At 43.3% G+C, this 24,880-nt stretch overlaps 1 protein-coding gene across 1 annotated transcript; it reads right to left on the bottom strand.

Moving 5' to 3' along the window:
- Positions 1-718: 718 nt before the first annotated feature.
- whamm (WASP homolog associated with actin, golgi membranes and microtubules) lies at positions 719-24,524 on the bottom strand. Its single transcript, XM_079555632.1, has 11 exons — positions 23,887-24,524; positions 22,684-22,857; positions 18,863-19,013; positions 16,008-16,177; positions 13,571-13,769; positions 11,811-11,992; positions 10,642-10,728; positions 9,541-9,636; positions 7,033-7,432; positions 1,252-1,394; positions 719-1,134 (listed from the first exon to the last, which is right to left on the bottom strand). The coding sequence occupies exons 1-11, from the start codon at positions 24,469-24,471 to the stop codon at positions 994-996; spliced, it is 2,328 nt and encodes a 775-aa protein (XP_079411758.1). The 5' UTR covers positions 24,472-24,524; the 3' UTR covers positions 719-993.
- Positions 24,525-24,880: the final 356 nt, after the last annotated feature.

Raw genomic sequence — 24,880 nt, 5'->3', positions numbered from 1 at the left:
GGGGTGAGCAAAATATACAGCACATGGTTCAATCCACAGCTGCTAGCTGCTATTGCTAACATTAACATGCTTTTTAAGAATGAAGATCAACATTTTGGGTCGCGAGCCGAAATTCAGCCCCCACGGCGGGTTGCGGCAGGTTGCAGGCCGCAATAGAGAATTTTTTTTCCAATAAATGAATAATAATGATTTGGTCAATGCCCCAACTTGACTGTAGTGTCATTAATAACAACGTATTGCATTGCACTTTACAAGCCTGTGTCATAAGTTCCTCAAAGTACTACATAGCAGTCATTATTCATTCACTCCACACTCGGTGGTGGTAAGTTGTTATTAAAGCCACAGCCGCCCTGGGGCAGAGGTACGTTATGTGAACTCTTTCCTTTTTTTTTTTAATTTAATGAGCATTCTGCTTATTCTTTAAAAAATCATAACTGCACAGGTATGATGTGGAGACTAACTGTGGAATTTATGCTCTATAGGGCAGGGGCCGGATTAAAGCATCTCGGCCGTATGTTTGACATCCCTTCTTTACACTATAACATTCAAGTAGACGAGGTGCGCTCTGTGTAATGTTCAGATTCATAACTGGCGCAGAAAGTGGGCTGGACAGACACCCATGGCGAATTGTGAAGTTATGTACAACAACATGCAAGATGTCACGCTAGTCTGTGCTAACGCTGTTGTTGCGCTGGGCGGAAGATCATGCCTACTGAGCACATTTAATAAGCAAGAATCTTTACTGATTAAAGAAGTCACAAAGTGCAACAAACGCATGTAGTTATTGGTCTGAGCAAAACACACCAGAAGGAAATCCAATCTCTAGGGAGCAGCGCCAGAATGTCTGACTCTGTCCAGACCACATGGAGAAAGTCAGCTAACCAGGCTAATCAACGTTACCAACACAATAAAAAAATCCTCTATTTCGTCAAAAGTAAAGTCTTGTAATGTCAGAGTGGCACTTAAATGGTTGTTAATGGGACCATCCCATCTTCAGCTGTCCCAGTCTCCGCTCTGAGCCTCCTCTTCGTCAGAATCTTCCGAAACCTTCTTCATCCTCAACATGGCCGCCTTTATGCTCCTCTCCAGGTCATTGTCTGAACTGCCCTGACCTTCTGACCGACCAGGAACCACCTACAACAATTAAGATAAAGATAACACTTTGATGAGGATTTGTGTGAGATACAGTGTGTGAGATCGACCCCCAGTTCTCAGTTTGCTGAACCTCCTCAGTCCACAGCAGAGACCCACCTTCTTCAGAGTGACGCCTTGTCGAATTGCAGACATCAGGCTGCTCCTCTGGTCTCCCGCAGGGGGCGCTGTCCCAGGAGCGGGGGTTTTTCTAAGCTGGATCTGTCCACGCTGAAGTGACGCCAACACCTCATCCATAGTTCCTAAAAGATTAAAGGACATGAACCAAAGAGGGAGGTCGTAAGTCTTCAAAGTGCTACTTTTTCAGCTAATATAACTTTACAATATTGGAAACACATCTATTAGATAACACACTAAAGAGATTAAACTACAAGATTATTTTCCCCAGAACAATTATCAAATTTGTCTGTGATGCACCAGCATAGTTTCCTTTACAATGATACATTTGCATTTTGCATGATCACAAGACTTCTATGGACGCACACCAATCAAGGACCGAGACGTCGCCCGGCATGGCGCAGCCGGGGCCCCACCCTGGAGCCAGACCTGGGGTTGGGGCCCGAACGCGAGCGTCTGGTGGCCGGGCCTCTGCCCACGGGGCCCGGCCGGGCACAGCCCGAAGGGACGACGTGGGCCCGCCCTCCTGTGGACTCACCACCCGCAGAGGGATCCGTAGGGGTCGGGTGCTAAGAGGACTGGGTGGCAGTCGAGGCCGGGTGCCTCGACGACCTGGTCCACATGCACAGCTTCTGGCGTTCGGGACATGGAACGTCACCTCGCTGGGGGGGAAGGAGCCTGAGCTTGTGCGGGAGGTTGAGAGATACCGACTAGATATAGTCGGGCTCACCTCCACGCACAGCTTGGGTTCCGGATCCCAACTCCTGGAGAGAGGCTGGACTCTCCATTTTTCTGGAGTTGCCCGCGGGGAGAGGCGGCGGGCTGGGGTGGGTTTGCTCATATCCCCCCAGCTCAGCCGTCACGTGTTGGAGTTCACCCCGGTGGACGAGAGGGTCGCGTCCCTACGCCTTCGGGTCGGGGACAGGTCTCTCACCGTTGTCTCGGCCTACGGGCCCAACATCGGTGCAGAGTACCCGGCCTTCTTGGAGTCCCTGGGAGGGGTACTAGATAGTGCTCCGACTGGGGACTCTATTGTTCTACTGGGGGACTTCAACGCCCACGTGGGTAACGACAGTGAGACCTGGGAGGGAGTGATTGGGAGGAACGGCCTCCCCGATCTGAACCCGAGTGGTGTTCTGTTATTGGACTTCTGTGCTAGTCACGGTTTGTCCATAACGAACACCATGTTCGAGCACAAGGGTGTCCATAAGTGCACGTGGCACCAGGACACCCTAGGCAGGAGGTCGATGATCGACTTTGTAGTTGTGTCGTCTGACCTCCGGCCGCGTGTCTCGGACACTCGGGTGAAGAGAGGGGCGGAGCTGTCAACCGATCACCACCTGGTGGTGAGCTGGATCCGCTGGCAGGGGAGGAAGCCGGTCAGACCTGGCAGGCCCAAGCGTGTTGTGAGGGTCTGCTGGGAACGACTGGCGGATCCCTCTGTCAGTGGGGTCTTCAACTCCCACCTCCGGAAGAGCTTCACCCAGATTCCGGGGGAGGCGGGGGACATGGAGTCCGAGTGGACTCTGTTCTCCTCCTCCATTGTCGATGCGGCTGCTCGTAGTTGTGGCCGTAAGGTCTCTGGTGCCTGTCGCGGCGGCAATCCCCGAACCCGGTGGTGGCGCCCGGAAGTAAGGGATGCCGTCAAGCTGAAGAAGGAGTCCTACCTGGCCTTGTTGGCTTGTGGGACTCCTGAGGCAGCTGAGAGGTACCGGCAGGCCAAGCGTGCTGCAGCTCGTGCGGTCGCAGAGGCAAAAACTCGTGTCTGGGAGGAGTTCGGGGAGGCCATGGAGGAAGACTATCGGTCGGCCTCGAAGAAATTCTGGCAAACCATCCGGCGCCTCAGGAGGGGGAAGCAGTGCTTCACCAACACTGTGTACAGTGCGGGTGGGGGGCTGCTGACCTCGACTGGGGATGTCGTCGGACGGTGGAAGGAGTACTTCGAGGACCTCCTCAACCCCGCCGTCACGTCTTCCGATGAGGAAGCAGAGGCTGGGGACTTGGAGGTGGGCTCGCCCATCACCGGGGCTGAAGTCACCGAGGTGGTGAGAAAGCTCCTCGGTGGCAAGGCTCCGGGGGTGGATGAGATTCGCCCTGAGTACCTTAAGTCTCTGGATGTTGTAGGACTGTCTTGGCTGACACGTCTCTGCAACATCCCGTGGCGGTCGGGGACAGTGCCCCTGGATTGGCAGACCGGGGTGGTGGTCCCTCTCTTTAAGAAGGGGGATCGGAGGGTGTGTTCCAATTACAGAGGAATCACCCTCCTTAGCCTCCCCGGTAAGGTCTACTCCAGGGTGCTGGAGAGGAGGATCCGGCCGATAGTCGAACCTCGGATCCAGGAGGAACAATGCGGTTTTCGTCCTGGTCGTGGCACACTGGACCAGCTCTATACCCTCCGTCGGGTGCTCGAGGGTTCGTGGGAGTTCGCCCAACCAGTCCACATGTGTTTTGTGGACTTGGAGAAAGCGTTCGACCGCGTCCCTCGTGGTGCCCTGTGGGGGGTGCTCCGGGAGTATGGGGTCCGGGGCCCTCTGTTAAGGGCTGTCCGTTCCCTGTATGACCGCAGCAGGAGTTTGGTTCGCATTGCCGGCAGTAAGTCAGACCTGTTCCCGGTGCGTGTTGGTCTCCGCCAGGGCTGCCCTTTGTCACCGGTTCTGTTCATTACTTTTATGGACAGAATTTCTCGGCGCAGCCAGGGGCCGGAGGGTGTCCGGTTTGGGAGCCTCAGAGTCTCATCTCTGCTGTTTGCGGACGATGTTGTTCTGATGGCTTCAACAAACCAGGATCTTCAGCACGCACTGGGGCGGTTTGCAGCCGAGTGTGTAGCGGCCGGGATGAGGATCAGCACCTCCAAATCCGAGGCCATGGTTCTCCACCGGAAAAAGGTGGTTTCCCCTCTCCAGGTCGGTGGGGAGTCCTTACCTCAAGTGGAGGAGTTCAAGTATCTCGGGGTCTTGTTCACGAGTGGGGGACGGATGGAGCGTGAGATCGACAGACGGATCGGTGCAGCGTCAGCAGTGATGCGGTCGCTGTATCGGTCTGTCGTGGTGAAGAGGGAGCTGAGTCGGAGGGCAAAGCTCTCGATTTACCGATCGATCTACGTTCCCACCCTCACCTATGGTCATGAGATTTGGGTAATGACCGAAAGGACAAGATCGCGAATACAAGCGGCCGAAATGAGTTTCCTTCGCAGGGTGGCTGGGCGCACCCTCCGAGATCGGGTGAGGAGCTCAGTTACCCGGGAGGAGCTCGGAGTAGAGTCACTGCTCCTCCACGTCGAAAGGAGCCAGCTGAGGTGGCTCGGACATCTGTTTCGGATGCCTCCTGGTCGCCTCCCGCGGGAGGTGTTCCAGGCATGTCCTAGTGGGACAAGGCCTCGTGGAAGACCCAGGACACGGTGGTGGGACTATGTCTCCGAGCTGGCCTGGTGTCGCCTCGGGGTCCCCCCAGAACAGCTGGAGGAAGTGTGTGTGGATCGGGAAGTTTGGGCATCTCTGCTGAGACTGCTGCCCCCGCGACCCGGCCCCGGATAAAGCGGAAGAAAATGGATGGATGGATGGATGATACATTTGCTAAAGCCTATTAGCCTCCAGTGTGGCCACTCTTTTGCTTATCCTCAAAATGTGCTACACTTTCCCTTCAATGACCCCTATTTGACAAAGACAGTCCAGGACGTCCCAGAAGTGGGGGAGAGAGTGCATCAGCAGCAACAGCAGAGGTAAGAGTGTCCGGTGTGTCCTCTCCAGGTGACAAAAAAACGGGAGGTCACAGCAAAAAGAGACACAAACTACAGCTGCAGATAAATAAGAGTAGCTGCTCCACACAGTTAAGACACAAACCTCATGAGTAAAGGGTTTTTTCAATAGAATTTAAAACATTAAAAATATAAATTAATGAGAAATTGAGAATCCAGTGTTATCAAGCCAATTAAACAGTTGTCACGTTTACGTTTTACTGTTTTGTTTTAGTATTCAATTTACTTGAAATACGATTGTTGTTGATGTTTTTTCTTAATTTGAGCATAAAAAACATGACCCATGGACAGATTTCTTTAATTTTTTTACTCAAATCTTTCAAGAAAATCGTACTTATTTCTAGCTTACTTTTTGCAGGGTGTACTCTTAAAGGAACAGGCCACCGTTTTTACACATTGAGATATGTTCTTACCTTAGCTTTGACGAGTTCTTTAGGACCTGTCTGGTCTTCACTCGTGCCTTTAGTCACGTAAACACAGCGCAGACGGCGTTAGCATTTAGCCTCTCCCTCTCTCCTCTATAGCTTCAAAACAGGTCAAGATAGAAGCTACCAAGCTCTTCCACGTTTTCCCTATTTAAATATGGTTACGTGAAGTGTTACACTACAAAGTATAATTACACAAAATTAAACAATGTGGATTTTCTAAGCGGATAAAAGGGGGAACTATATTGTAAGGCGTAATAATACCAGGAGTAGTTCGAAATCCGCGCAGTAATCTTCACTTTACTGTGCGGATGGGGGAGAGGCTAAATGCTAATGCCGTCTGCGCTGTGTTTACGTGACTGAAGGCACGGGGGAAGATCAGACAGGTCCTAAAGAACTCGTCAAAGCTAAGGTAAGAACATATCTCAGTATGTAAAAACGGTGGCCTATTCCTTTAACATTCAATCTACAGATGCCGGCACAAGAACCTTTGCCCACCGCGGACAACTTCTGTACGACTGAGAGGATAATTATACGGGAAAAGAACACACGCCTTCTGTAAACTACCAGGAAAGATGGCTAGTGTTTTCTCAATAATAATAATAATAATAATAATAATATGAAAACGCTGTGAAACCCTCCCCGTTGCCCCAGTTACCATGCCATTGTAATTGTTGTTGTGTGCTTTGAAGTCAGGTGCAACTAAAAGGGTACCATGCTTTTAACCCTCCTCAGTGCTCATCCCAGGCATTAAAATATATTGCTGCAATTTATAAAAAAGTTCATGATCCCCCCCAGACATTTGGACAATCGATAGATGCAGTTTTCCTCTGACAGGACAGAGCCGTGGGAACTCAAAAGATTTATGTTCTATCTAGAAAGTAGCAGATTCCCCCCCCCCCCCCCCCCCCCCATAGAAAACAATGTAAAAGCAAAGGCCTTTTAAACCACGACAATCATGATTTTACAAAATACAATACATTCCCCATCATCTGTCTGACACTTAATCGTTTTTATAATGCCACAATTGCCCACGACTTGGCTCCTGTCATGCTGCTTATTCACACATTTCAATGGGTTTCAATACAAAGAAAACAGAGAATTAATCACATTGGCAGCCGTCACAAAATGACTGTGAAAAGCGTTGTATCCAAACATTAGAGACATTACGTAAACGTGTAAAGACTGAAACTCGAAAGGAATAATTCAAGACTGTAAATAATGAAACCGTCGTTGCGCCACTAAACAATAGAACTAATTAAGTTTAAGCAGCCTTTTGTGCTTCTCCTTTGTGTTTGGTTGGATTGTCTTTTGATTATTGTGGAAAAACAAAAGAAGAAAAAAAGATTTGCAGACTCATTTACATGCCACAGAAATTTGCTCTTATGCTTTTATAATGTTTTCATTGTGGCGGCAGCTCCCAAACCGCTCCTCTTATTCCCAAACAGCTCCTCTTATTCCCAAACAGCTCCATTTTCTTACTTTTGAAAGGTCAAACATCCCAAAAATGATGTCGATTACAGAATACTCACCGTTACAGAAGCCCATAGCTACAATATTTCTAAAATTGCAATTGATCCTCACCTATATTCTGCTTCAGTGTGTTCTTCGCCGGGAAGGGGGGTCGTTCCTTCTCACTCAGGGGCTTGGGTTCGTCATCCTTGGGTGCAGTTTTTGGGAGACCACTAGGAGGCAGAGGAGGCGGAGGGGGCGGTGGAGGAGGAGGTGGCGGAGGAGGGGGAGGGCAGGCCGGGGGGGTCAGGGCAGGCCCAGTGAAGATCTGGACCGGGATATCCTTGGGTTTTTCCGGATCCTTCTTGACCTTCTTGGTGGTCTTCCTGGACTTTGTGCTGGGTCGGATTGAAGGCGGAGCGTGGGAGGTGGGACCCAGGCTGATGATGGAGAGGGGCTGGGGGTCCTGAGGAAACTCAGAAGAAGAGCTCTTGGACGGGGATGTCTTTAAAACGTATTGCCCATGACGCTTCTGAAGAAAGAAGAAGAAGGAAGACAAACGAGTTGATTGATATGAAGTTACACAGTTAGATAGGATGAACATTTAGGAATTATATGTTTGAAAATATGTTTTCCAGCCTAGTCTAGTCTAGTCTATGTACAAAAATAAATAAATAAATAAATTGCCTTTTCATTACATTGTGTCGAAACAACACAACTGAACTAAAATAGAAAAAAAAACATGACTAAGACTTAACCTTTACCCAATTCTAAGTTAGCCTGTGATTTTGTTTCAGGTTGTTTTAACTAAATAATGGTTCTTCTTGAAAGATTTTGTAATAATCTGTCTGTAACAAGGAAATGATCTGTGAAAACTGTTTGAATGAGTAGTGATCCAATAATGATCCCAAAACAATTGAGTAGAAAAACTCTGGGCTGTCTGACTAAAGAAGGCAATAACTTCAGAATGTGGTTTTCTAGCACCAAGTAAATCTGATTCTGAATTTTATTCTCACCTCAACCTTTCTGCTGGTACTTTTATAATCAGTTTTAAACGCTTGGAGACACAACTATCGTCGCAAATGTAAGGATATTGCTCAATTCTTTCACATTGTGATTCACAATAATGTCAGCACAACAGTAACCCGCTTTTGAGCCGGCTTTTCAAAGCGATAAACGCTCTTTCTTCCCTTTATATGTGGTGGGAGCAAAGCAATGGATTAAGGTAAATCGCTGAACAATAACACTGATGCAAGATTAAAAAAAGAACTGCTTTCATTTTACAACGGGCGGTCTCTAAATCTTGGTGCATTTCCATGACAACGGAGCTCACAGCTGAATCAAGGAAATTTATAGACGACTAAAGCTGAACCTTCATATGTGAAAATTACGAAAATGTTCTGCTGAAACCCAAATCAAAGTAAAATAGTTTAAACCCATAATTTACGAGAAAACGTAGTCATTTGCTTGTTTTTTTTTGGTGTTGTTAAACTTCCTCGATAGAAAATGTACTCTGTGTATCTGTACATCCTACAGATACACAGAGTACACGGCTGCTGTGTGCCTGGCTGGAGAGTTACCCTGTAGAGCTCAGGATTGAGTTGAAAAAGAACCGCAAAGACTTCTGGGTTTCCAAGCACATTCTAATAGTTGTAAAATACTGGAGTTATTGTTCACATAAAAGCATTTGAGCCCTGCAGTGAGAGGGATTTACCAGTTGTGACCCGGCAGCTAATGGAAATTGCTCTATAGTTCTTTTCTCTACTTTTAGATTGCTTTCAGCAAAAGTAAGTCTATCAACTATTTTTGCGAGGCTGATTTTTATTGCAATATTCAATTTATAACATTCCATCTCGAACTCTATTATTCATGTTTTAGATTGATGTGGAAAACAATTGTGCCGCTCTGACGTAACGCCCCCAGACACAGGGAGAACTGGACGTCGCAAACAAAAGCAAACGCCACACTCCACTCTGGGACCTTTTGGTTGTGAGGTATAAATGAAAGCCATTCAGCCACCATGGTCTAATGCAGGGGTGTCCAAAGTGCGGCCCGGGGGCCAAATGCGGCCCTCAGACCAATTTATGGTGGCCCTCGGCCTCTTGCTGTATCAGTACACATCACCAGAGATGGACCTTTTTATTTGAAATTTAATAATTCTATACAATTCTAACCTAACAACTAACATTTTATTGTGAGACAGAGCTGGCATGAAGGTTTTAAGCTTAAATAGAGGTATAGGGCACAATTTAAACCTCTGCTAGTCGAATGTTTTGCGGCACTAACTACTGATCTACGGCCCTTCACCCCGTGTACACTTCAATATGCGCCCCCCCATTGAAAAAAAAATGTTTGGACACCCCTGGTCTAATGGAAACTGCGTGGTTTTTTACGGACAGCATCAAAATACCACAACATTTAACATGAAAAACTTTATATCTCGCCAAGTTGAATTATGTTATAATCATACAATACAATACAATGTCTCCAGCCTATGTCCTTGCGATCTTCAGTTCAAACAGTGCTCTCTGATGTGCTGATCATGAGTGCATTTTAGAAATCAGAGCGAACTGCTATATTAGACGTTGAAATGCGTCTCTTAGGGTTTCATTAAAGTGTGCTTCACATTAGGAGCTGTACCTCTCTGAAGGAGCGTAATCGGCTCAGCGTCTTCTCCCTCTCCTGATCCACCCACTGCTTCCTCTGCTGCTCCTCCTCCTTCCTCTTCTCTCGCTTCTGTAGATCACACAAGCCACACACCGTCAGACTGGGATCATTTGAGGAAAAGTCTCTGATAAAACCATTACAGACTTCAAAACAGCTCTGAAACTTTGATCAAATTCATTCTGTGCATTAGAGTAGAATGGATAATATTCAATCCGAAAAGATCAGCCATTGAGAAAATCTAAGGGCTGCCATATTTCTGTATCTTTTTATGCCAAATGTTCATTATAACCAGAGGTGGGTACTGTAGAGCAGGGGTTTCCAAAGTGAGGGTCTGGAATCACAGGGGGAGTTGGAGGAGCTCGGAGTAGAGTCGCTGCTCCTTCACGTTGAAAGGAGCCAGCTGGAGTGGCTCAAGCATCGCTTTCGGATGCCTTCTGGTTGCATCCCTCGGGGAGGTTTTCCAGGCATGTCCTACTGGGAGGAGGCCTCATGGAAGACCCAGGACACACTAGTCATTTTTGGGGGTTGTGGCCCAAAATGATTGCCAACTTTAGATGTAAAGTGCTCTAAACTTTGATTGATTGACTGACTGAAAATGTTTGGGATGCCCTGCTCTAAAGTAGTCAAAATCCCCTCTCAAGAGTACCTTTAAGACTTACTTAAATAAATAATTTTCCTCATGTAGAACCAAATGATTATTCAAGTAAAAGTGAGAAAGTCTTGAGTAATTGATTTAGCAAAGAAATGCGATTTATGTCATTATGTAGTAGGACAGACAAAAAACAGTGGAACGAAAAAGGTCCGCACAGCTTGTATGCTCCTCATCAATCAAGACTGATTAGGAGCATAGTACAAGCTGTGTTTATTGGATCCTGCACGCTTTTCCAATTTCTATGATGTGTCTGCTTAACTTTTACAAAAAACTAAACACAGCTTAAATATTTTGATATTTCCAAACAATAAAACAATGTAATTTTTTTCGTATGTCACATGAAGATTTTCTAATTTCTTGAGTGACATATTGATTATAGATCCTGGCCATATTATACATGAATAAGCTATGATTGTACTGACCAGGTGGACTTGATGGTGCTGGCTGAAGACTTGGAAGCTCTTTTCCTCCGTCAACTGCTTCTTCTCATGCGCCTCAATGCACTGGTCCTAAACAAAGATCAGGGCAAGATTAGGCACGGCAAACGCACGTTTACGTCTTTAAAGTGGACATATCGTATATCATTGAGGCTTAAAACATCCATTAAACCTCAGCATTCATATTTTACATTGTGATTGTCTGCACTGATGAAGCTATGACAAAATGTATTTGTTAGTTACCAGATTAATATTCAGTTTATTTGAATAAGAAAAGCGGTTTGATCAGCCAGACACACCAGAAGACGCCAACTTGGGCCCAGTAAAATGAAATCACTGCAGTCTAAAAATAAACTGTACAGTAGACGGGGCTTAGTTATAAAAAGATTAGCAACAGGAAGAAAAGAGTAAAGGAGACTCTTCCTGATTGGATTTTCTCTGATGAAATTATGCAGTGATTGAAGATTCTTGCTCACCATGTACAAAATGTATATGTTTGACATGAAACTATATCAGACAATAAAAAAAATAAGAAAATACAATCATCATCATCATCATCATCATCATCATCTATAAAACAGCCTTAAAGCTCAGGGGATAAACGCGTTTTTTGTGTTGCTTTTCTTGGCTGAAAATAGTCTTTACCCAGAGTTCAGTAGTGCATACAGGCGCTGTGGGTGAGTTATTGATCAAATGCTTCACCTGGCCAGTAAATGTATGTATGTGTTTTTGTACTTAAGTAGAGTTTTTGGGAATCTGTACTTTACTTGAGTAGTGTTTTGATTGAGAACTTACTACTTTTACTCCACTACATTTGAAAGATGAATAATACTTTCTACATTTCTAAAAATGGTCCAAAGTAAAAAGTACATTTGGCCAAGTGTTTTGTATATTTTACAATGCACACTCCTTAACAGTAGGTGCAGACGAACTGTCAATGCCACTGACTCACAACAAGGAAGAAGGTTTGTCCACATTGTGTTGCCGTACAGGTGGGGAATTCAGGTGCCACTTTTGTGTTTGTGTGGCTGTAAAGTTGTTTTTCTCTGTTGACCCAAAATACATCTAAAATAAAATAACTTTTATTGTGAATGATAGACGAAGGACAACAACAAAAAACAACAATGAGGGACAGAAAAAAAATAGATCCAAACCTTTTTATTCCGGAGATAGGCACGTCGGGCACAGATGTTTCCTCTCTTGGTCTCCAGGGCCTGCAGGCGTCTCTTGAGTTGACGCAGGGCCGGGGTCTCGCTCTGAACCCCGGTCTGGGCCAGGCTCTGCAGCTCCTCTGGGTCCTCACACACGTCGTAATAGACCACCTCTTCCTTCAACTCTGAACACACAAAAACACATTCACAAAGTGTTGTCTTTAGGTTGTACTGTTCAGCCATTTAGACCTTTGTCTGTCCGACTTTCTAAATGTTGCCAAGTGAAATTAACAGTATAAAGTTACATTTACATATGGAAAGTATAGTATTGGGTTCCTAACCTTGAAATGAAACATTCATCTTCACAATTTTACATTTCTCAAATCCTCCATGAACCACTTTTTCTAACCTTACAACCATATTCACAAGTTTAATTCAAGATTTCAAGGATGTCTATCTCAAAGTGATGAAGTGGAAATGACAAAATGGCTCCATGTTTTTGAGATTTCCTTCTATAAATCCTTTTTGACTGTATCTTCTGTTAGCATTTCTTGTTTTTAAAAACTGCAAAGCTGCACATGGAAATGTTCTATAATCCATGTGTAAACAGTTTTTTGCCAATGCCACTATGTGGCGCTCATCAAAGGAACAATTCAACATTCAAAATTAAGCAAAGATACGCTCTATGATGTTTCATTTTAGATAAACTACTGTATATAGAGCGCTTTTTGAGGTCTAATTTAGAGAATAAGCTCTGTCAGGTATACAGTACATACAATATTCATAATAGCTCCCTCTTGTGATAAAATGTGAAATTACAATACACCTGTTGATTTGCAATGATTGTTCTACAAGTGAAAAGTTTAATTGAAAAACAATAAGGTCTGACTGAAGTGGAAAATGGAGTTTCATAACACACAGTTCCAGTACTGGAGAATTATTAACACCTCCACCCAAATCTTGAACTGCCAGCCAAAAAAGATGTTGGCCCAAAAAAGATGTTGGCCTAATCTAATAACTCTTGTTTTGAGTGTCTGAATTGTTGAGCTGCATAAACAGGGGCTCTCACAGTGCGCCATCGCTGTGAGGGGGGATGCAGTAAAACAGTCATTTTGAATTTCTTAAAAGATCCTGAGGGTTAAGTAACAAAACAGTCAAGTGGAGGACCCAAAAAATTGTCACCAGCCCTGAGCTGGAGGACCCGATTGGCTGTCTGTAAAGACACTGGACAATCCCCGAGCCACATCTTGCGTATTGAAGTTCTGCTTCGAACCTTGTCAAGATCCAACCATGAAAAATGTGAATTTCTGCCATTTTTTAACTGGACCTCATATCTGCTGCTAATACTTAATGCATCTGTAAATCCATTGACACTCTTGTTCTGTATTCAATTGTTATTTATCATATTTATCTTAATCTATTTTTATGTATTTCTTTTAGTTTTATAGTTTTAACATTTGTATAGTTTACTATTTATCTCCACAGGTTTTATGCTCGATGTTTCATGCTTGCACTGAAGAAACTTCCTAGTCTGTGAACCTGTTCACAGACAATGGCAATAAAATCTATTCTGATTCTGATCTTAACCATATAAATGAATTAAACTCTTCTGTATGACTTGAATGGTAAACTGGCTTTGCTCACTTTAGTGTTGTGTTATGAATCTAAATGTTAATAAATTATTGCTAAACTACAACAACATCTAGAAGCATAATAAACTGAAAAACATCTCCTGTTACTTGTGTTAGTCCCGTCTCCCGCACCTTTGATTTGCCTCCGGACTGAGTCGATCTGAGCCATCAGCAGCTGCTCCTCGTTTTTCAGGATTTCAAACTTTGAGTCGTACAGTTCCAGCTGCGTCTCATAGAACTGCAGCTCCAGACAGTCCACAGAGTCCTCCGAACCAGGACCAGGGCCTGGACCTGGACCTGGACCTGTGCTGGAGCAGGACAGAGCTTCCATCTGCAAATAATAGAACAATTACATTTCAATAAGTGAACTTCAATATAAGGAGCATTAAATCATTCGCAAACATTCCATCAAACACAAGAATGAGAGGGAACTTCAAAGTTCAAAAGCAAATTGGACACAATGGAGAACTTTCGAGCAAAAAATGGTGAACCACTTCAGCCCAAACTGCAGGGGTATGCGACACAATGTCATATTTTTATAACGTTGACTGACCTGACTGAACAGAACTACCACTGAATCCTTTTCCCTGCTCGTAAAAACAGGTGAGTAGTGAATATCCTCAAAGCAGAGAATTAGATTTTATTCTAATGGACTGAAACACTCAGGTAGGTTCATCCTACGCCGTCGAGAATCAGCTGGATATTTCCTCTCAAGGTCAGACTTTAAAGCGGGCGAATAAACAAAAAACAAGCCCAAAGCTGCTGCCCACAGGCCTCAGCGGGCGGGGCACAGTCAAGGACAAATACTACACAACAATGGCTTCCTCAGAGGGAATATTAAGATAACTCTATTTTAAAATGAAGTTGCAACATAAACAGACACATCAATAGGGATTAAGATGAAGAATTAAAATGAACAAATGAAATCTACAAAACTGCTTCACATAAAAAGATCACTTCAAATGTCAGATGTGTAACAAATAGTGGGAAATCATATTCACTAGATTACCTTGGTTCATAAACTTTAAAATGAGACTTTATGTGTATAGTGTTAACAAAGTAACACATGAAGCTGAAATTGTTTATCTTATTATGTTTCTCAGCTGTTTCTTTTCTTTTTTTGTGTCTTATCTTTTGCCTAAATATTGTTGAATGAACAATGCACACGTTACAGTCTGGCGTGTGTTTTTGCCTCTATGCTAGATACTTAAGTTTACATTGCAAATCACTGTTCTCCCCGTCACAGCGTCTGTCAATACTTTGCCACAAACTTGTACTACAAACTACTGCCACACACGCTTTCCTTATGTAACCATTTCACAACATCATGCAACTATTTCAGAATCTGAGTTTAGCCTAAAACCCTACGCTCTCAGCACATTTATGCCCGCTGCATGAAATAAGAGCACAGAAAACCATAATTTACACATGCTAACATCAATAAGCAACAACTTTTTTTCTGAAATGTGGAATAGCTCTATAGATTGGCTCTTCGTCATGGCAACAGCTGGTCATGGTTGGGTTATGACCTACAGCAGTAGCATTTGGTTCTTGAAGTTGTTGCGTTTAGAGTAATACAAACAGGCAAACAGAAGCTTAAGGACGAGTATGACAATGATTTTGTTTTTGACCTAATTTTACGGTAAGTAACTCATGCCCCTAGAGGCCATAAGCGCCACTGCAGGTGTCGTAGCATGTTGCGCTATTTTACTCAGTAATTGTCCGTGAGAGTAAATACTACGCTGACAGAAAAGACAAAGGGGAGAGAGGGATAGTGTACATCCAATTACACAATGGAGATCATTTTTTCACTCAAACTCGTGGTGCTAGGCCGCAGTTAGCTTTGCCTGTTAGCTTCTTCTTCGTGATTCCATTAGTGTGTATTGGTGACTCGGGGCCGGTGCAGGAAAGTTGCAATTGTGATTTTCTGGCCAGAGACACCGGGGGAGATGAAAGACCAACCATCCAATTAACACTTGTATTACCCCCAGAGGGACTATGAAAAGGATTTATTATGGTTAACAAGTTACTTAGTACTGCTTTAACAAAATATTAAAAAGGGCAATATCTTGGGATGCCCAGCTCAGTATAATGCCATGTGGTCATAATGTTATGGATAATTAACACTGGTACCAAAAGCTTCATATCCGCTGTGAGATCTCTATGAACAGGAGCTGGATTGGTAATAGGCGCTGCTTGCTGATCTTTTCTACCAACACAAATCTCATGTTGATTTGCACAGCCTGTAACCTGAATCGTGACTTTAGGGAGCTTAGTGGGATGAATTATTTAGCTGCCAACTCTATCCAGGTGAAAAGGCTTTAAAAAATGACGGGCCTTTTATTTTATTTTTTTACAGCTGTCCCTAAAAAAATAAAACTACAGAGAGAGAGTATGAATATGTATGCTCACCAGCTTGGGTGGGTGTTGAGGGAAGGCTTTTATGAAAGATGAAAGGATGACAGAAGTTTAGTTAAGCCTTTTTTTTTTCCTTTCTCCCAGTGTTCTCAAAGGTTCACGTTCCTGGACATCCTCTACTTCGAATAGTGCTCCTGTGTATCCCACTGACCTTCTCCCGGATGGCGTCTTTCTTGCGGTTCAGGCACATCTCCGTGGCTCTCATGTACTGCAGAGTCTCTTTGGCCAAAAGGAAGCGCAGTTTCTCCAGCCGTGGAGCTACACAGGCCCAGGCAGCCGCCCCGAAACGTGCCTTATCCTCCTCCATCTGCCTCAACATCCCTGCAAGCAGAGGCACAACCAGTTATGGAACAATGTTTGTTGTATGTTACAGGGTCAATGCTACATTCAGGGAGACCCCGTTGCTTGGTTTAAAGTTTAAAGTAGAAACTGCTGACCATAAAACTCACAATATCAAGTACAATACTTATCTGAAACTTTATAAATCAAAAGTTATATTATAAGCAACACATCCCTTTGTGCGTGTTATTTCACTATATTACACCGCATTCCAAATTATTATGCAAATTACATTTTTCTCTGATTTTCTAAACTGTCAACTCTAATGAGAGTCAGCATCATTTTCAAGTCTTTAACTGTTAGAGGATCATTCGAATGTGGTTGAAAAAACAGTACTTTTATCAAAAATAAATATAGTAAAAAACTCTAAATGTACTGTTCCAAATTATTATGCAACGTTTCAATACATTTTAAAGCTTGTAATTAACTGAAAAAGGTCATTTGTTCAATTTGTAACATTAGGAGGTCATATTTACTGAAATCAAAAGCCAAAAGCTATTTCAATAAAAAAAAAATCAGGTTAGAGGAATAGGCCACCGTTTGTACATACTGAGATATGTTCTTACCTTAGCTTATACGAGTTCTTTTGGCGGAATAATATCAGGAGTAGTTCGGCCTCCGCACAGTAAACTGAAGATATTATTGCGCGGTTTTCGAACTACTCCTGGTATTATTACGCCTTACAATATAGTTCCCCTTTTTATCCGCTTAGAAAATCCACATTGTTTAATTTTGTGTAATTATACTTTGTAGTGTAACACTTCACATAACCATATTTATATAGGGAAAACGTGGAAGAGCTTGGTAGCTTCTATCTTGACCTCGTTTGGAGCTATAGTGGAGAGGAGGAGAGGCTAAATGCTAACGAAGTCTGTGCTGTGTTTATGTGATTGAAAGCACGGGTGAAGAACAGACAGGTACAAAAGAACTCGTCTAAGCCAAGGCAAGAACATATCTCAGTATGTAAAAACGGCGGCCTATTCCTTTAAGTTATATTTTAACATAGGAGCCCTTCTTTGATAGCAACTTCAAAATTCTTAAATCCATTAAACTTGTGAGTTTTTGGACAGTTTCTGCTTGGATTTCTTTGCAGGATGTTAGAATAGCCTCCCAGAGCTGCTGTTTGGATGAAAACTGCCTCCCGCCCTCATAGATGTTTTGCTTGTTGAGGCTCCAAAGGTTCTCAATAGGGTTGAGGTCAGGGGAGGATGGGGTCCACATCATGAGTTTCTCTACTTTTATGCACATAGCAGCCAGTGATGCAGCATGACATGGTGCGTGTCATGCATGAAGATGATTTTGTTAGGGAAAGCACAGCTCTTCTTTTTGTACCATAGAAGAAAGTGGTCATTTTCACACCTTCAGAGATCCTAAAGGAGACGACCAGCTCTTGATGTTCGGGAGACTCCAGAGGCACCAGCAGCTTCAAATACCTGTCTGCTGCTTTGTAGCAGCTGCTCTATTAATCTGATGTATTTGTCTGGCTGAAACCGTCCATATTGTGCCTTTATCTGCACAAACCCGTGTGCTCTGAATCATCCACAAATCTCTTAACAATACGATGATTACACTTCGTCTTTCATGAAATATCAAAGGTTTTCATACCTAGTCCAAGGCATTCAACTATTTCACGCTTTTCATCAGCGGAGAGATCCTTTTTCTTTTCCCATATTGCTTGAAAATTATGGTCTGCTTAATAATGTGGAACACCCTTTTTCAGTAGTTTTTCCCTTAACTGGGGTTAACCTGACAATGATTTTTTTGCTTTTTGACACTGAAATACAATTTGCATAATAATTTGGAACCTGGTGTATAAGCAGATTACAGAACTATGAGACACAGATTTAAGGTCAGTAATCTTTGGTTGTTTACACTGAGTGAATGAGTTGGTTGTGTAAGAAAGGTCCAAAGAGAATGGATTTTGCCAAAGCCTAGCAAAAACAAGATTATTTGGAGCGTGACTCAACAAAGCAAAAAATTAAGCATTTCTGATAAAGTGAAATTCATGGGACCTGGAATTGCCCCGCGTTGAAACTAGGCCAACGCAGCCTCATTATCCAAAAGGTGCCACGATAAAAATGTTTTGGTTCTATATAAAAAAAAAATACAGATAGCCCTAAATCTTGTCTACAGCTAAAGTTGCCAACGAACAACAAAAAACAAATAGTGCCCACTAGGGTATCATTAAGAAAACCTATGCTAATGACTACAGCGAGGAACTCTGTAACAGACTCTCGAGTTTGGATAGAAACAGCATTATTGATTTGAGAAAGGCCCGGGACCACTGGGGAAGCTAGATACAGGGTAAGTAGGATGAGTTTATATAACAGAGTGACAAGCACAGACTGCATAATGTTTGCCTCCAGCGAAAAAGCTTTATCTAGCACTTTATGCAGGTTTAAACAAGGACTTTTTTTAATATTTATATTATCGAAGTGGGGCACAGCATATATACTTTTCTTGTGTGCAATGGCCTAAGCATTTGGATGTAAATTGGAGAATAGCTGCTTCAATCCACCAGTATGACACTTCACCCCATCGTCCACACTAATGTGGCGAGTTGCGTCTGGGAGGGAAACATTTTAGTGTGATTCTCCCCTGTGACCTCATAGGAGGCATATTCATTCATTCAGACACAAATGAGAGGAGTAAACAAACAAGTCGTACCCGCTAAAGCTTTTGAAGTCTGAGCGAAGTAGGTGACGGTGATGTCTTGAATTGAAGCCACAGCATTCTCTGCTTTAACTCTCCACTCCTCCGCCTCTTTCTGCAGCTCCGAGATCCTTTTGGGCCCAAGGTCTTCAAACTCCAAGGATTTCTGTTGAAAAAGTAAAATTTTATTAGCTCTTTTGTAATTGATATTTTTAAAATGAAATTGGTGCAGAGCTGCGCTCAATTTCTCATGAATGTCGCACTCATTTTTCCAATCATAAAACACATTTGAACACTATACAAGTACGAACATCAGTAAAATCCATTGGGGACAAACAAAAAGTGTTACTGTAAGCATTCATTTGAGTATGAGAAGGTTGCGAGCCCATTCCCTTCTGCAATCACAGAAATGTAGCTCAAACTAACAGACATTACAAATAATAATCCACATTTAAATAACCATTTCCTGCTCTATACACAGACCTAACAGATTATATTACAAAAAACAGTGACGAAATTACAGAATGACAAAAGAATATACTTAAAAAAAAAATGTTTTTAGACTATTAAGGCGTATCGCTATTCACCTTATTCCGGAAATTCGCGTAGGTGCCGTCATGAATTGTGCCCGCCCCTTTTCTCCTATCTGTTAACATGGGACTGGAGAAGTCCAGATAAAAACAGTTAATACACGAAAACAAAGCCATTTTTAGGCCGTGCAGAGAAACGGTGCAGTGTTGACTTGTTGGTGCAAATGAACATTGGCCATTTTACACAAATCAATCGACTAAACATCAGATTTGAACGGAAATCATTTTCCTTCGTTCTCCGTTTAAATGATCGGGCTTCACGCTCGACTGGAAGTGTCGAGACAACGCAAAAAAAGGCCAAAGTGGGCGGGGCGGAAAAAGGTGAATATTTCTACGTTCAATCTGGCAAAAATAGATAAAAATTGCTAAGGTGGTATAAATAAGATTGTTTGAGTAGTACTAATAGAAAGCTAATACTAAATACTAAGGAGCAGCCAAAGAAAGGTATGAGTGTTTATCTTCAAAATGTCTAAAACATGAATGTGAAACTTTGTGTGAATTGTGTGTGCACAACGGTAAGAAATACAGAGGGCGTTGGGTCTGAGAATCACTGTACAAGTGCGTAACCAACCACTACAGTACTTGGCACGCATAGAGTACTACACTGTGGGCTATTCAAAGTCAGTCAAGTGAGTGTGAATGTGTCTCAGATGTACTTCCATTACAACACTATTCTATATAAAGGAGTGATTTGTGTGACCCCCGTGGCTAGATTCAAGCTATAAAGACGACTTAAAACTTCTGACTAGAGTCAACACTTGACTTTGTGAATACTTTGTGTGTGAAGTTTTACACACAAACATCATTTGACAGCTCTAGATCATTATATATTTAAAACAGTCCGCTACAGTCCTCATATGACTAAATGAGCTCATTGCGGGCTCTGCCAGCTGCTACTTTGTGACCATGCATTGTGTACAAAATGTAATGCCCCGGGAGCTTTAGGCTGCTATGCCCCAAGACAAAAGCACCAAAATTGGTATTAAACTGGAAACATTAACATAGACAAAACAAGCCAACGATATCCCACAATGGCTTAAACTCAAAAGGTGAGGAAAGCGCATCTCTTTGGTCCTCATGGCGGAGAGCTGACGTTTCTGTAATACCACCGCTGGTGGCCAGGGTCTTCATTTGTGCTGCTAAAAAGCCTGGCTCCAAAGAGTTGAATTTGTTTTCTAAAAATCGCTATGACCCATGTGACAACGCTGGGGTAGGAATCATGTTTTTAGCCACGCTGGTTTTTGTATTCACCTCATTCCGCCCCGCCCACTTTTACCTATTTTTTCTATGTATCGGCACTTCCATTGCATTGACTCTTCCGGTAGAGCACAGAGTCCGGTCATTTAAACGGAGAAGGAGGAAAATGTTTGCCGCTAAAATCTGATGTTTAATAGATTGATTTATGTAAAATGTCCAATGTTAATTTGCACCAACAAGTCAACACAGCACCGTCTCTCTGCGCAGCCTAAAATCGGCTTTGTATTGGTGTAGTAACTGATTTTATCCTGATTTCTCCAGCCCTATGTAAAGTAATAGGAGCGAAGTGGCAGGCACAATTCATGGCGGTGCCCACTCGAACTTCCGGAATTAGGTGATTATTAGAAATTAAAAGAGGAAGCCTAAGTCTATGATTGACAGGCTCTGGAGCACTGTAGATGCTCGTAGTCGGGCCACCTGCTTCTTTTAAGGAACAGGCTTCGTAGGAGGAGATTTAGGCAGCCATGTCTATTTCACAGACCACTCGGAATCATTACTATGAATGGGGCTGAATAGGACCCGCTGATCTCTATTATTTAGAGCTATGATTAAACCTCATATTTTGCTTCTGCTTTCTGTCATCAAAGCAAAGCAAGCAACATCTCCTTTCAGACGAGCTGGTGAAGTCCCGCGCCCAGCAAAAAGCCAGGCCTGAGTAGAGGCTCTAAAGAAGCATGTGTTTTATAATATAAACACCTGTAAAGAAATAAGTGCTTGTATTTTACTGGGTGATATGTTATGGAGCATCACATAAACTCTTGACCAATGGCCAATGACGTCTATGGACATCAACTGAAATCCGAACGTTGACTGCCAATGATGTCTATAGACGTCAATTAGGTTTTTCAATGGGAACAGCTGCAGCAAAGCCTTGAGCATTAGTGATGCGCGGGTCCGGGTTTTTTTCAACCCGCGGGTCCCGCATTTGGAGCAGGTTCTAACCCGACCCGGCCCGCCCCGCAACGTTGTTCTATTTTTACAGCCCGCCCCGCCCCGCCCCGCACCCGCAACCATTAAAAATTACGCGTTACAACTATGATCCGTATGAACAGCACCGGCGTGTCAGCCCCTCGCGCGCGCGCGCTCTCTCTCTCTCTCTCTCTCTCCCTCCGAAGAGCGCTGGCAAGAGGGAGAGAGGAAGAGAGCAGAGATCGGCCTAACGCGAAGTCACACACAGTCGCACATACGGTGGAAAATAGGAAACATGAGCTCCACAAAGGCGTTCTCTGGATCACAAGCTGCAAAACGCTGCTTGTTTTATGAAAATCCGACGTATATTTACGCTAAAAACCTACTGTAAAGACGACGGAATAAGTTGTGAATGAATTCAATGAATGCGCGTACGGAGGCATAGAGTGCCCGCGACCGGCATTTTTTGACCCGCCCCAACCCGCCCCGCGATCGAAGGAGAATTTCACGACCCGACCCGACCCGAACCGCGGGCAGACCGCGGGGCCCGCGGTGGAACCCGCAACCCGCGCATCACTATTGAGCATGTCTAGTGTTAAAATCTTAGTTGTGCTGCCTAGTGCTGCCACCTAGTGACTCAATAAAAGAACTACAAGTTATTTTATTGAGTCACTAGGTGGCAGCATTGCTCTTTCGTTTTCTCAGCTTTTTGGTCAGAAAACAGCATTTTTGGTGATTTCACCTGTTTTCTACGGACGATTACTAAAGAATGGAAAGAGGTACAAACAAACATTTTTTTTTAGATAAAAGAAGAGCGTCTAATCTTTCTTTTGGTGGGTTTTGTGTTGACATGGACCTAGACCTACATTTTTTGTGGGTCTTGAAAAAACAGTCAAGATACTGAAAAACCTCTGGCAGTAGGGAGCCCTCTGATTTGAGAATGGCTGGCAGTCAATGAGTTAAGCAATATTACTGCCTTAATATAGAGAAGGTCAATGCTTTGCTTATGAAACTTATGACTAAAATTATATAAAATAGCAATATCAAAAGGGGAGTAAAGCTGTGTTTGTTTTCTGTTACCAGGATTTCCATCTTGCAGAGACAGGCCAGTTCCCTCATGTCTCTGAACGGCTGCAGCAAGAACTGGAAGAATGTCGTCGCTACGGTGACCAGGTCGTGGTAGGCGTCGTCCTCGTGCTGGTAAATGTCGAGCAGCGCCACCATCCGATCGACCGCGCCGTGACTCTGCAGCAGCTGAAGAGGGACAATAGAGCGAAGGCATGAGCAGAGAGACCAACACACAATAGTGTAGTGTTGTTTTTTTCCCCATACTTTTCAGCAACTAAGAGATTACATGACAGGCTAATGGCAGTCAAGTCTAACGAAGTCAAGAATAAAATCCGGACAGGTCAAATGCAGAGGTCAACTTTACTTTAGGGTAAGGTAGGCTGCTACAATGCTGTGACATTGCATTGCCCAATACATGATTTCCAACAATAGCAGATTTTTCATCAGAGAGAGTCAACGTGTTTTTTTCAAGTCAGAATGCTTTTCCTTGTGATGTTTGTGTTTAATAGAAACAACAATCACTCCAGTCGCAGCGAGATGTTACCTTCAGTTTTGCCTGTAAGAGCATAGACAGTGGAAGGTAGGGTCCCAGAGAAGACCAACTTTAACATTTAGGCCTAATTTATGAACGGAAACAATGTGTGTGTTGGCCCAAGACTCATATTATTGTCTGTAGTAATTAAGGTTCTTGGTTAAAACTTAAAACCATCTTAACCAGGGATCTTCAGCCATCTTCGAGGACTTTCTACATGCACTCCATGAGTTGTAGTTTTGTGCTATCACTTTATGCACCTACACATTTGTAAATACAATCCCGCTGTTGTTCTATGCCTTGTATTGTTGTCGTCTTATCATATTTTACTTTTTATTCATGTATTTTAACATTCTTTATGCATGCCGTTAAAGCCTTATAGAGTGAGTGTATTTTTTTAAAATCTAAATTCTGTGTCATATGTTTTGTGTTGCATGCTTGTACTGAGAAAAAAATCCTAGTTTGTGAACCTGTTCTCAAACAATGGCAATAAAAACAATTCTGATTCTGATGTTGAACACAGTCTGCCACCATGTATGTAAATATAGTAATGTAGTGCATAAAGAAGAAACATAATAAGAAGCGTAATATTTTTGTTGGGAGAAGAAAAGGAGAAAAAGAAAACACTCCCTTGGTTCGAATATTGCCAAACTTATACAAAGAGAGGTCGGACTCTTTCTCACCTGTCGCAGCTCGTTCTTGGCTCGGGACATCTCATCCTGCATGCTCTTCTTTTTAAACTCTTGCAGATTTTCAAAGTAATCCTCCACGTCTTGCTCATTTTGGGAAAACAGAGTATCGAGGACAATTTTCCTTCCACAAACGTCAATCGCCGTGCTAAAATACTTCTCTAGTTTCCTACACGGTGCGTCAAAGTCCCTCTCGTCTTCCTCTCCTCCTGCTGCTGCTGAACTCGCTCTTCGATTCAGGAAAAGCAAATCCCAAATGTTGCCGTCTTCAAACTCCGACAGATCGGGGAAACAGTTGCCTAAAACGTCTGCCACGCACGAAAACTGCTGGTGTATGTTTTTTAAATCGTTCACAGAGAAAAGTCCAGCCCAGCTCATTTCCCCGTCCCCTGGTACTTCAGCTTTACGTCTTTGTCGCTGCAACGTCCGATTGTGACAAGTGACAGCGAACTTGCCCTCGATCACGCTCCATTGTACGATAAAACCGAGCTTAAACGACTCGGTCTCCTCAAATATGTTGCTTTTTACCGCTACCCATCCGTCCAAGCTGTCCATGCGCTCGCATTCAACGTTATTCATCTTAAAAATATAACATTTCTCACAGCAACGGAGAAAGTGCTGGCTCTGTTTACAACGTCGGCCATTTGCATGACGTATGACGCATTCACGTATTACGTTAAACTCGGAAATTACTTCTTTGTTTATTTCTTCAGATTTGTATTACATTTTACAACTTTTTTTTTAATACAAATATACAAAGATAGGTTCAAATAAATTGTACTATAAGTCTGCATGATAATAATCCAAAAAGATAGTCAGTGATGTGTTTTCCCTTCAAGTGTACGTCTAACGATAGAGTACTTAAATCTCATTTCTATTTTATGTGAACGCATCACAACACAGCTCCTTTGAGTCAACTTTAACCTTCGTATCACATGGTTGCTGGGAAATTCCCACCTCTTCCACCAGTGATTAAAGCAATTACAGC

This window comes from Gobius niger, assembly GCF_951799975.1.
Source record: "Gobius niger genome assembly, chromosome: 4".
Classification (NCBI taxonomy): Eukaryota; Metazoa; Chordata; class Actinopteri; order Gobiiformes; family Gobiidae; genus Gobius; species Gobius niger.
The sequence above is the reverse complement of the archived record's forward strand: the minus strand, read 5'-3'. Positions and strand labels throughout refer to the sequence as shown.